At 39.8% G+C, this 14,028-nt stretch overlaps 1 protein-coding gene across 22 annotated transcripts in view; it reads left to right on the top strand.

Moving 5' to 3' along the window:
- Positions 1 to 14,028, top strand: part of USP54 (ubiquitin specific peptidase 54) — a 121,297-nt gene that overhangs the window by 97,390 nt on the left and 9,879 nt on the right. For 13 of the 22 annotated variants that reach the window (XR_013377832.1, XM_077894989.1, XM_077894990.1 and 10 more), the window contains 4 exons: positions 316 to 483; positions 3,326 to 3,460; positions 4,377 to 4,578; positions 6,875 to 8,274. Coding sequence is in view for 21 of the 22 variants with exons in the window: in XM_077894989.1 (XP_077751115.1) it covers positions 316 to 483; positions 3,326 to 3,460; positions 4,377 to 4,578; positions 6,875 to 8,274 (1,905 nt within the window). In the remaining variant the exon portion in view is untranslated. Of the gene's footprint in view, positions 1 to 315; positions 484 to 3,325; positions 3,461 to 4,376; positions 4,579 to 6,874; positions 8,275 to 14,028 lie in introns of those variants that run through there. The other 9 variants (XM_077895001.1, XM_077894999.1, XM_077894997.1 and 6 more) reach the window with 5 other exon arrangements.

The raw sequence follows: 14,028 nt of genomic DNA, 5'->3' as shown, positions 1-14,028 counted from the left end.
TAATATAGATAAAAGTGCTTAAAACTGTGCCCATCACATAGTAAGTGCTCAACAAATGTTAGTTTTCACATTGTTATTGTTGTAAAAAATCACTCAATAAATATTTTACCTTTGTCATCATTATCATCATTGTTATTATAGTTTATAGCCCAGATCTCACCCTGAATCTGACGTGGAAGGCACTATCCAAAGCATGAACTCCAAATTGAATCAAGAGTTCCAAAGGAAAGGCAGTGCAGTGGCCATAAATGCAGCAGGTGCTTAGCTGTAGTTGTAGAAATGTGACAATTTTTCTTCTCCCTTGTTTGTATTCAGGTGGGGAGATATCTTCCAAAAGTGAACTGGATGAACTGCAAGAGGAAGTGGCCAGGAGGGCCCAGGAACAGGAACTTCGAAGGAAACGGGAGAAGGAATTAGAGGCAGCTAAAGGGTTTAATCCTCATCCCAGTCGCTTCATGGACTTGGATGAACTGCAGAATCAGGGTAATTGTTATGATGGGGACAGAGAGAGAGGGAAAAAACATATTCAGGCCTGTAAATTCCTGTCTTCTGTTCACTTAAATTGTATTTTATCATAATTCACTCATTTTAGTGAAAACTAGTGAAAGTAGGAGGTGACAAGCCTATTGATTGGAAGACAGACACTGATTTTGGGCTCATCTATTGAAAGTGAATAGTTTAGAGATAGTATATGGTTCATGGAAAAATATTTCCCATGAGTATCTGTAGAAGGTGTAAATAAAACTAGTCACAATTCAGAAACAGCAGAATAGGGGAGTTGAGTTGAGCCAGACTGATGAGGGAAATTCTATCCTTGAAATTGCCCACCTGGAGTTTCAGGGAAACAGGTCTACTAAATAAGTTCTAAGAACACAAAGCTTGATTGCCTTTTGATCCTCTGATGAATCATTTCCCAATCTTATATGATTTTCATTGACTTAACAAGGCTTCCCCAAATGCCCTACACTAGTTACTTTTTTCCTTCACTTGCTTTAGGATGTTTTTTTGTACTAGAAGAGACGAGTTTTCAAAATAGGAGGTTTTATTTTTTAAAGATTTTATTTATTTATTCATGAGAGACAGAGGCAGAGACATAGGCAGAGGGAGAAGCAGGCTCCCCTCGGGGAGCCAGATGCGAGATTCAATCCCAGGACTCCGGTACCATGACCTAAGCCAAAGGGAGATGCTCAACCACTGAGCCACCCAGGTGCCCCCAATATAGGAGTTGAAAAAGACTGAAGTATATACCTTAAATAGACTCCTGAAACTTACATCTCTGTTTTTCTTTCTATAAAATGAACTTATTGTTCTTATTATCCAGAATCCCCAGATGGAACAAATTATGCTAAAACAGTGCAAAGAATAGGAGTCACTGCTCTTTTGGGTGGTTGCTTTCTTGTTGACCACTTCCCACTTTTTGTCAACACTTAATTTGAAGAAGCTTAATTTGGGGCCTATTTGAGGACTATTTTTCTCCTCTAATCCTACTGTCTTTTGATTTGAGGCAATTGTTGCTTTATATTTCCTAAGGCATTGTATTTATTTCTAAATTTTAAATTTCTAATTCCTTAATTGTCCCTACATTTGGATAGTCTTCTCTCCCTTTTGAGGAAGAAGACATGCCACATTTGAGTCTCAGGTTTATATTGTTTCTGAAGGAGGAGACTTGTCATCTCCTTTCCTTACCTTTTTTCCTTCCTCTCTTATGTTGGGCAGTAGATGAAAGTTGAGAGAGAATCTTTCTGGCCATATTTCATTGCCAATTCTCGATACACTTTGATTCACAATCTCTAGGAAGAGCAAGGAATGGAAGGCTAAGGTTCTAGAAGTTTAGAATTAAAATCTACTATAGTGATTGATCAACTATAGTCTGCCTATATATCCATAGAGAACTTTTTTTTTGTTTTAATGGCTCTCACTACCAACTCTGATTATGAAGATTATATAGATTTAGTTGATGTCAAATATTGTGAGAAAATTTTAGGCCTAGATGGTGGGGTATCATATTTCTTGATGGGACTGAATGCCAGGTTCTTCAGAACCAACTTCTATTTCTTCTTTTTCTTTTTTTTTTAAGATTTCTTTATTTATTCATGAGAGACATACAGAGAGAGAGAGAGAGAGAGAGAGGCAGAAACTAGGCAGAGGGAGAAACAGGCTCCTCGCAGGGAGTCCGATGTGGGACTTGATCCCAGGACTCTGAAATCACAACCTGAGCCAAAGGCAGATGCTCAACCACTGAGCCACTCAGGCATTCTCCCAACTTCTATTTCCTTAGCCTTCTCATTGGTCTCCAAAGCCACAGTGAATTAGGAAGTGAATGTTAGGTGTGCAGAAGAGTCTTTCTTAAAATGTCCAGCTGGAGGTAAGTGGAGGCTGGGGACCTTATGGGAAAAATGACTCTGACATTTCGGTATTTTTTCTTGTGAGCTTATGAAAACTTACCATTAATCCCAATCATGGGTGAATTTACAATACAGCTTACTACCAGTTTATGGTTATGAGTGCTTAAAAGCCAACAAGGTACATAAACTTGAGTGTTCTTTTACAAAAATTGCCCTTATGGTACTTTCTTGCATTTTCATCTGGCATGATATTTGAACTCTTTTGTGCCTGCTTTGGTATGCATTTGCTTTCAGAGGAGGAAGGAGTATTTCATGCTAACTGTGTGGGAAAGTGACTTTTGCAGTAGGTTTGGTGGTTAAGGATATGATGAAAGAAAATACTTAGCACTACTGACAAAAAAATGTGTGCTTGCAAACCAATAAGGGCTATTCAACTGCCCTGGTAGATATATTGAGGTTAGGAACTGTAGAGTACCTATGCCCAAGAGGTGTACTAATTTTCCAGTTGAGGGTGGCACAGAGAGGACTGTGAATTGATGTAGAAAAGAAATTTTACAGATGGCTTTCCACAGAGTCGTGAAGCCACTTTTGCCTTAACAAAGCAGTAGAGGTCTCTGTGGAGGTCTGTGACATTCTGACACTGATTGGCAAGATGTATTTTGTTGCACTGTGGAAAAACAGATCAGTTCCAGGCATAAGAATCCACCTTCTGCTGTAGACAATACCTTGTTCTTTTCTTGAGGGATCCCTTAAAAGCTCTTGGAATATGTGGTGGTGGATGATATACTCCTCTTTCATGGTCTTGGCAATGTCTTGGCTAAGGCAAAAACGGATGTCCTACATGTTTCAGAGAATTGTTCATAGCAGTGGAGAGTTAGAATAATGGTAGATCAAAGGCTCAACAGCAAGGAACTATGTGCACCGAAGGGAAACATCACTACGTAGAAAAAGTTGGAACCAATTTTAATGAAAATGAAAAGTACTGGCCCTTTCAGGGAGGAGTGACGGCTTTGAGAGGTCCTTGCAAGAGGCAGATTCAGTGTTTGAAGAGTCCCTGCATCTGGAACAGAAGGGAGACTGTGCTGCAGCTTTGGCTCTCTGTAACGAAGCTATCTGTAAGTAACTCTAACTGCTACAGCTATGGCAATTTTGACTAACTTCATGATAGGTATCATTAGAGACATCACTCAGATGGGATGAAAACAGCTTTATGTCTCCTTACTGTCACTCTCCTAAACTGAGGCTCTTTAGCTATCTTTGCCCTTCACATTTCTAAGGGCACCATGTGCTGTCACTGTGGCCTATGGATATTTACTGGAATAAGCTCAGCCAGAGTCCACAGATGAACTGTCCAGCCATGCCTACCTTCTTATCCCAAGATAAAGTTAGACCTCGGATTTGAGGTTAGTCTGCTCTTTCCTAGTCACTGATTAGCTAGGTAGAGCTTATGGCAAGAAGAAATGAATATATTGACTGTGACTTCCCAGGCCTGTGACTTTGCACTGCATATTTGATTCATGTTTCTCTTCTGCTTTCCTGGTATGCTGCACTGTAAGGCCACAGTGAAGGACTAAGGCTTAGAATTTATATCTAGTTTTCAAATGTGACCCACAAGGAGCTGTGTTCTATAAAGACAGATACAGATTTGGATCTTATTTCTGCTGTTGGCTGTTGGGAAGGGGAAGTTGGGAGCAAAGTGTGGAGACCAGATGACAGGTCAGATGCAAAGGACGAGAGTGGCAGTCTCTAAGATAGAAGCACCAGTTTCTCTTCTGACTCATTTTAGTTTAGCTTTTTTTTTTTTTTTTTAAATTTGAATTAACCTGTTTGGCCTCCATGGCTTCCATGAATGTTCCTTAGAGCCAGAGCCAGTTCTATACCCTGGACAGTATGTGCATGGTCCATGCCTTGCATTCCTGCTGCATATTTTGAGTTTTACTGCATATCTTTGCTCATTTTTGGTTCAATTTTATTTTTATTTTTGTTTGTATTTTGTGTTCTGTTTCTGCTATATTTTCTTTTGCATTTTAGCTAAACTAAGACTTGCCCTGCATGGTGCCAGCTCTAGCACGCACAGCAGAGCCCTAGTCGATAAGAAGTTGCAAATCAGTATTCGAAAAGCTCGGAGCCTACAGGAACGCATGCAGCAGCAGCAATCATCGCCACAGCCACAGCCGTCGCAGCCCTCAGCCTGCCTCCCCTCACAGGGGGCGGCCCTCCCTCAGCCAACAAGGTAGTGCCTGGGATCCACTGTAGTTTATGGACACCAGGGGAGGAAGTGACCATGGGTCAGAGCTCTCCTTGTCTTGGTGACTACAGGGAACAGAGAAGAGTCCTCTGAAAAGATTTTCTTCTCAGGTCAGACATATGGCGGAAAGCTCATCTCATTGCTGGTCCTTCTCTTAATAGTTCCTAGAAAGATACAGAAAATATGGCATAATAAATAGATCATTTGTCCATATTTCCTGTGGGTGAGTTTGTCCCTGGACTTGTGTAATATCATGATTATTAAATTTGTACATATTATGTCCTCAGACATGGCAATATGATCTATATTGCAATAGAAACCATGTGATTTGTTTTGGGGATTTCAGTGCTTCCTGTCCCTCATGGAAATGGAGAAAGCAGTCCTTGCTCTGATTGAACCATAGAAAAGAAACACAAAGATTCCCTTTGTTTTGTTTTGTTTTGTTATGGGCAGCACTAGGAAAAAGTCCCCAGGGCCACTGGTATAGTTTTTATACTTTAGCTCTTGAATTTAGTTCTTGCTTAGAATACATAGATTTAAGTTAAAGAATAATTTTGGCTGTTGATAAACCTTATAGTTCTCAGAATATAAATATTATAAAAACAGCTAACATTTATTGAACATTTTTTAAAAAAGATTTTATTAATTTGTTTTTTAGAGAGCAAGCAAGAGCAGGGGGAGGGTAGAGGGAAAGGGAAAGAGAGAATCTTAAGCAAAGTCCAACACTGAATGTGTAGTACAGCATAGGGCTGGATCCTACAACCATGAGATCATGACCTAAGCTGAAACCAAGAGTTGGATGCTCAACTGACTGAGCCACCCAGGCACCCCCATTTATTGTCTAGGGACTAAAGTAAACACTTTAATTCTCACAATAACCTTAGGAGATAGGAACTATTATTTAGCAATATTTTATAAATAAGGAAACTCAAGCTCAGGGAGTATAAAATCTATAAGGTACCCAGGATTACTCAGCTAGTAAGTGGTAGAGGTGTGGATTTCAGATCCAGGTCTGTTTATCTCCATTAGGTATCCTCCATGAGTATAATGACATAGTGCACCTGGGTGGCTCAGTGGTTGAGCATCTGCCTTTGCCTCAGCTCGTGATCCCTGGGGTCCTGGGATTGAGACCTGCATCAGGCTCCCTGGAGGGAGCCTGCTTCTCTCTCTGCCTATGTCTCTGCCTCTTTCTCTCTGTGTCTCTCATGGATAAATAAAAAGAGGCAGAAACGGGAAAAGCAGGCTCCTCACATGAGACCGATGTGGGACTCCCTCTCCCAGGATGCTGGGATCCCGACCTGAGCCAAAGGCAGACTCTCAACCGCTGAGCCACCCAGGTGCCCCTAAATAAATAAAATCTTAAAAAAAAAAAGTATAATGACATATTCTTCATAATGTTGTAAGGGTGACCGGGTGGCTATACCCATAAAAGTTGATGGTGTATTATCATTCAAATTTAATGTTAATAGTAGGACCTTCCTTTTTCTTCTTTTTCCTACAGTATACTCTAGTAGTTGAATGCTGATCTGAGAATCTGATCAGAGATATGTTTTAAATATAAGCAATTTAGGCAGCTAAACTATTTCCAGAAAACTTAAGCCACTTGATGTATGTGAGTAATTGAGGGTTTTAAGTGCTTTTCAGGTCAGAAATAAAAAAAACAGTAAGAAACCTAGTAAATGCAGTTAATTCCTATTTTTACTCCCAAATCTCAAGAGTCACAGTGCATAACTTTGGGAAAATATCTCAGTGAATAATACAACCAAATCCAGATTATGAAAGCATACTTGAAGTGTTTGAATTCTGTGTAATCCCATGAACTCAAATCACCCTGTATTTGTCAATGTGCCTTTTGGTTATTTTGGCTCATTTGCCTCTCAGGACCCCAGGTAGGAGTGATTTCTAGGCTTTGCTCACCTTCATGTCATCTGCATGTGGGATTAGCAGTTTTTGTTTTTTATTTTGCAAGAAGGATATGATTGGAATGGGACTTCAGAGGCAGTAAAGAAAATTGACAAAGACTTAATTTTATTGTATGTAGCTTTGGTGAGAGCTTTTAGTAAAGAGGATTAATATTACCTATTGCTTGGGTATGAGCTGACATGAATCTGCCTTCTCTCGTGAACTTCTGAATTGTTGACTCTACTTGTGCTTGTCTTTCTATTTATTTTTACCATTCCCTTTGTGGATGGCTAGAAATGGGAACCAAATGAACAGGTCTTTTTGTAAGTGATCTTGTCATTTAAGGCAGCTTATGACGGGCTCTCTCCATTAATTTCAGTGAACAGCCTATCCCGCTCCAAGTATTATTAAGCCAGGAGGCTCAACTGGAACCCTGCACGAATACAGAGTTTGGGGCCAGTTCTTTCATCCACTCACCTGCTTCCTGCCATGAGTCACACTCATCACTATTCCCAGAATCATCTGCCCTGTCTGTCCCACAGCACAATTCCTCTAGTAGGTCTGCCTTGAACCTTCCAACTTCAGTTGAGGAGAACAGCATTGACCCTCCTGCACTCCACAGGCAGGCCTTACCAGGGAGGACTGAGAAGAATGCTCATTATGATTGGGAACCATTGGATATACCAGAGGGTAAGCTGCAAGGCTACAGGGGTGACAACAACAGCTGTACCAGGTTCCCCCCACAAGAAGGAAGAGGCATTGGAAGAGGCATTGATCAAGAACAGTTATTCCAAGAAAAGAGGGATCCTGCTGTCTCATCCCAGATGATGCCCTGGTCACACTCAATTGGAACAGATACCTCTGAAAGAGGAGATGCACACAGCCTAGACTGTAGTCCTTCAAGTTCATCAGCTCAGCCCAGCCTTCCTCTGTACAGGGCCTGCCACCCCATAATGCCTGCTGCTTCCTCACCTACGCTTCACTCTCCTGATACTGTGCAGAAAACTAACCAATGCCTCCAAGCCAAAAGCCTCAAAACTTTGTTGACTTCAAAAGTGAATGGAGGCAGTGAGGATCCCTATAGGCCAGACTTTCCCAGCACAAAGGGGCTTGTCCGCTCCCTAGCAGAGCAGTTCCAGAGGATGCAAGGCACCTCCACAAGGGATGGCACAGGTTCCCAGGATAGAAGTTTGACAAATAGTCTAAGGAAGAACTCTTCCCTTTCTGACTCTAAGCCTCCCTTCCCTCAGGGTCAAGGGAAAGGCCATTGGCCTTGGGCAAAACAACAACCCTCTTTGGATGGTAGGGACAGACTACCTTCCTGGGAAGAGCCTGCTGGTTATCCTTCTATGGCCATGAACTCTGGGCTGCCTAAAAGTGAAACTTCTAGGGGAAGACAGCCTAGATTGGCAGAGCCAAGCATGAACCAAGGAAAACCATCTCAAGTGAGAGATGCTAGGCCTAAGGAGCTTGGCAGCAGTGTTGACTTGGGGACTTCCTTGCCTTTGGACTCCTGGGTGAATGTCACAAGGCTCTGTGATTCTCAACTCAAACATGGGGTCCCTGGGCCAGGAATGAAGTCCTCTCCCCATGATTCCCATACCTGTGCAGCCTATCCAGAAAAAAACCACATCCTTTTGCATCCACATTGGAACCAAGACACAGAGCAGGAGACTTCAGAATTGGAGTCTCTCTACCAAGCCAATCTTCAGACTTCTCAAGCTGGCTGTTCTGGATGGGGGCAGCAAGATGTGGCCTGGCACTCATTAAACCAAACAGGTAAGAATGCAACCATGGGCAGGGGAAGTGGGGGACATATAAAAACTGAAAGTGAAAAGATAAGATCAGAAGAGGGGTGGTGTTCTGTCCAACTAACTTCCCCAGCTTAGGAAGTTGTAGCAGATCTTCTGACTTTATTCATAAAGACTTTAGGACAAGAGCTAAACTTTTTTTCTGGCTAGAGTAGAGAATGGGGACAGAACTAATCACTCATGGTCCAGTTCCCTTTTCCTAAACAGATCAATGAATGCAGTGCTAAGGAGTGGTTCATTGGTCTTTGAGAGGGACTCGGGGAGGCTGAGAAGCAAAGTCATCTTTCCATGGCTTAGGAGCTGAACTAACCCAAAATCCAGCTTCCAGATCCAGCTTGCACATTGCACAGAATTCCCACATTAAGCCATATCTCCAAATGTGGCATTTCCAGATCATACAGAACCAGAAATATCAAGATCTTCCCTAATCCCTTCAGGAACTACCAGGTGTAGGATTTTCAAGGTTGTATGCCTATAGGGTACCTGTTCTCTGACTATCCTTTAGATTATATTGTGTGAGGAATGAAGTCTACACCTTAAATGCACTCCACAGACTTAGTTTGGAAATTGAAGACATGAAGAATATTTATAACTTTGACTGATGTAGTTAAGAACTCAAAAGCCTAAACTATTGTCCTTCATTGAACTAATGATGAAACTATTGTTTCCATCATGAACTATCAGTATAAATTTAGATAAGTCACTCTATATTCCATGGCCAAGATTTTACCTGTAAAATTAGAGAATGGGTTCAATGATTTTTTTAAAAGATGCCTTCCAACTCTTAAAATGATATATATGATTCTGTGAAATTGAACTCAGAATTAATTTTATCTTTAGCTCGGTATGACAGTTTTCATAACAGTACAGTGTCCTTGCATGCTGCCAACTGATGTTTAAAATGCAACCATGCAAGTATTTATTGAGTACCTAGAAGCTATCCTAGAAGCTCTTGGTGGTGGTGGTCGGGGGGGGGGGGGGGTGGTAATCCCATAAATATAAGATTTGATATGAAGATGTTTTTTAGGATATGCATCACAGTGTAGACTTTGCAATAATGTTTATTAAGTGCTCCTTAGGTACACAGGACAGGGCAGTATGGGAAGATTCTAAAGGATGAGGAAAATCTGGCAATTACCAATTAGCTTCCTGTCTAAGGGAGAAAGTATATACAAATGTCAACTATTTGAAGATAATAATAAATACATATAAAAGAATATATTGCAATTGAAATTAAACTAACTGAATGTCAAACATTATATTACCAAAAAAAAAAAGCCCAAACAAAAAAACTCTCATATTACCCAAAATAGGAACATTTTTCATTGTAGATACTTTTAAAAATAAAGTAACAAAAATCATTGATAATTCCACTCATAATTTCATGAGTTTACTTCTGACTTTGTTTTTTAATGCATTTTGTTTTGTTTTTATAAAAAGCAAATCTTTACAATATATACAATTTATTCTCATGATATTCTTACATCCTTGAGCATTTTTTCTTTGAAAAAAACTAGTTTTAAGGACTGGCAATATGCTACATATCAATGTACTGTAGTATATTCAACCATTTTACTCTACTTTTTATACTTCCAATTTTTAGATAAATAGATGATGAATGTCTTTATATATTAGTGTTTGGCCATGATTCTGATGAGCTCTTCAGAATAAACTTTTAGAAGGATGATAACTAGTTGAAGGTTATATATTTTAAAAAATTTCTTGATATGTACTGGTAAATTAGCCTTCAGGAAGCTTAAACTTCTGAAAACAATTTGAAAAGAGTACCTACCAAACATACTTTTTTTGCCTAATAGTGAATGAAAACTAATTTAAATAATGCATCTGGTAGAGTCCTCAAAATCCTTGTCAAACCAAACTAGCCTTTATTTTGACATAAAGAAGTAATCAGGTGGAATCATTCAGGAAGTAGGTAATGAAGGGAGATGCCAATTAGGGTCTATATGCGATAGAACACATCTTAAGGGGGGTTCTTTAGCTTATTGTACAGCCTTTTTTTTTTTTTAAAGGTTTTATTTATTTATTCATGAGAGACAGAGAGAGAGGCAGAGACACAGGCAGAGGAAGAAGCAGGCTCCATGCAGGGAGCCTGATGCGGGACTCGATCCCGGGTCTCCAGGATCACGCCCTGGGCCGAAGGCGGTGCTAAACTGCTGAGCCACCCAGGGATCCCCTTATACACCCTTGTTTAAGTACCAAGTTACCTTGTCCCCCCAGCTTTATTGATATAATTGACAATAACATTGTGTAAGGTTAAGATGTACAGTGTGAAGGTTTGACACATAGATATTGTGACATGATTACCCCAATGAGGTTAGTTAACACAACCATCACCATGTATAAATTGTAGTTTTTTGGTAAGAACATTTAAAATCTCTCTTAGCAGCTTTCGGGTAAATAATACAATATTGTTACCTACAGTCATGATCCTGTACATTAGATCCCCAGAATTTATTCATCTTATAACTGGAAGAGTATATCCCTTGACCAGCATCTCCCCATTTCCCCCAGCCTCCAGCTGCTGTCTTTTTTTAAATTTAAATTTAATTTGCCAACATACAGCATAACACACAGTGCTCATCCTATCAAGTGCCCTCCTCAGTGCCCGTCACCCAGTTACCCGAACTCCCCCACCCACCTCCCCTTCCACAACCCTTTGTTTCCCAGAGTTAGGAGTCTCTCATGGTTTGTCTCCCTCTCTAATTTTCCCCCCACTCAGTTTCTCTCCTTTCCCTTATAATCCCTTTTGCTATTTCTTATATTCCACCTATGAGTGAAGCCATATAATGATTGTCCTTCTCTGATTGACTTACTTCACTCAACATAATATCCTCGAGTTCTATTCATATTGAAGCAAATGGTAGGTATTCTGATGGCTGTGTAATATTCCATTATATATATATATTTTTGTTTTGTTTTGTTTTTTTAAAATATATTTATATTTACACACACACACACACACACACCATATCTTCTTTATCCATTCATCTGTCAAAGAACATCATGGCTTCTTCCACAGTTTGGCTATTGTGGACATTGCTGCTATAGACGTTGGGTTGCAGATGTCCTGGCATTTCACTACATCAGTATCTTTGAGGAAAATACTCAGTAGTACAATTGCTGGGTCATAGAGTAACTCTATTTTTAAACTCTTGAGGAACCTCCATAGTGGCTGTTTTCCAGAGTGGCCATACCAGTTTGCATTCCCACTGATACTGCAAGAGGGTTCCCCTTTCTCCACATCCTCTCCAACATTTGTTGTTTCCTGTCTTGTTCATTTTAGCCCTTTTCACTGGTGTGAGGTGGCATCTCATTGTGGTTTTGATGTGTATTTCCCTGATGGCAAGTGATGCGGAGCATTTTTTCAAGTGCTTGTTGGCCATGTGTATGTCTTCTTTGGAGAAATATCTGTTCATGTCCTCTACCCATTTCATGACTGGATTATTTGTTTCTTGGGTTTTGAGTTTGGTAAGTTCTTTACAGATCTTGGATACTAGCCCTTTATCTGATATGTTGTTTGCAAATATCTTCTCCCATTCTGTAGGTTGTCTTTTAGTTTTGTTGATCATTTCCTTTGCTGTACAGAAGCTTTTTATCTTGAAGTTCCAGTAGTTCAATTTTGCTTTTGTTGCCTATGCCTTTATAGATGTGTCTAGCAAGAAGTCACTGTGCCCAAGTTTAAAAAGGGTGTTGCGGGCAGTCCCGGTGGCGCAGCGGTTTAGCACTGCGTGCAACCCGGGGTGTGATCCTGGAGACCCAGGATCGAGTCCCACGTTGGGCTCCCTGCATGAAGCCTGCTTCTCCCTCTGCCTGTGTCTCTGCCTCTCTCTTGCTCTCTCTGAATAAATAAATAAATAAATCATAAACAAACAAACAAACAAATAAATAAATAGGTATTGCCTGTGTTCTCCTGTACTATTTTGATGGATTCTTGTCTCACATTTAGATCTTCAACCATTTTGAGTTTATCTTTGTGTATGGTGTCAGAGATTGGTCCAGTTTCATTCTTCTGCATGTGGCTGTCCAATTTTCTTAACACCATTTTATTGAAGAGACTGTTCTTTTTCCAGTGGATATTCTTTCCTGCTTTGTCAAAGAGGAGTTAACCATTGAGTTGAGGGTGCATTTCTGGGTTCTTTATTCTGTTCCATTGATCTATGTATCTGTTTTTGTGCCAGTACCACACTGTCTTGATGATCACAGCTTTGTAATACAGCTTGAAACCAGGCGTTGTGACGCCCTCAGCATTGGTTTTCTTTTTCAACATTCCTCTGGCTATTCAGGGTCTTTTCTGATTCCATACAAATCTTTTTTTTTTTTTTTTTTTGATTCCATACAAATCTTAAGATGATTTGTTCCAACTCTCTGAAGAAAGTCCATGGTATTTTGATAGGGATTGCACTGAATGTATAAATTGCCCTAAGTAGCATAGACATTTTCACAATATTTATTCTTCCATTCCATGAGCATGGAATGTTTTTCCATCTCTTTATGTCTTCATCAATTTCTTTCATAAGTGTTCTGTAGGTTTTAGAGTATAGATCCTTTACCTCTTTGGTTAGGTTTATTCCTAGGTATCTTATGATTTTGGGTACAATTGTAAATGGGATTAATTCCTTAATTTCTCTTTCTTCAGTCTCATTGTTAGTGTACAGAAATGCCACTGATTTCTGTGCATTGATTTTGTATCCTGTTACTTCCAGCTGCTGTCAACTGCCATTCTGTGTTTCAAATGAGGTCATGTAGTATTTTTCTCTGACTTACTACTTTTAAAAAAAGCTTTATTGATATGTAATTTATATATCACACACTTCACTACTTAATATGTACAATTTAGTCTTTTTTTAGTATATTCACAGAGTTCTCCATCCATCATCACAATCAGTTGTAAAGTGTTTTCCTCACCCCATGGGGAAGCTGGGTGGCTCAGTTGGTTAAGCATCCAACTCTTGATTTGCTCAGGTCATAGTCTCAGAGTCATGAGATCAAGCCCCATGAGGCTCTGTGCTCAGTATGGAGTCTGCTTGGGATTCTCTATCCCTCTCCTTCTGTACTCCCCCCACCACCACCCAGAGACCCAGTACACATTAATAGTCACTTCCCATTTCCCCCTACCCCTCTTTCCTGCATCCCTAGGGAACCTGTAATCTATCTTCTGTTTATAGATTTGCCTATTTTGGACATATGATATAATGGAATCATATAGTATATGATGTTTTGTGTCCAGATTAATTTTGACATTATAGTTCCTAAAGAGTTATATAAACAGACATAATCCTAAAAATAACTTTTTGTTATGAAAATTTCAATTATATTGAAGAGTAATGAGTAAATGTTACAATAGCCCTCCAGTAAGCTAGTATTTCTTACTAGCTTCCACAGTGATTATCTTGACTAGTTTTCAACATAATGGCCAATTCTGATTTAGCTGTAGTCTTCTCCCATGTTTCCCCTCCCTACTGGATTACTTTACAATTTTTTTATTTATTTATAAATGTTTTATTTTTTTTTTTATTTTCCTTAAGTAATCTTTATACCCAATGTGGGGCTCAAACTTAAGACCCCCAATATCACAAGTTGCACGCTCCACTGACTGAGCCAGCCAGGTACCCCTCTGCTGGATTACATTATGTTATTTTATCCATATACAATTTGGAGTATATCTCTAGGAAAGAAAGACTTTTTTTTTTAAAGGCAAAAC

Source organism: Canis aureus, chromosome 4 (assembly GCF_053574225.1).
Source record: "Canis aureus isolate CA01 chromosome 4, VMU_Caureus_v.1.0, whole genome shotgun sequence".
Classification (NCBI taxonomy): Eukaryota; Metazoa; Chordata; class Mammalia; order Carnivora; family Canidae; genus Canis; species Canis aureus.
This window is presented reverse-complemented; position numbering and strand designations above follow the sequence as displayed.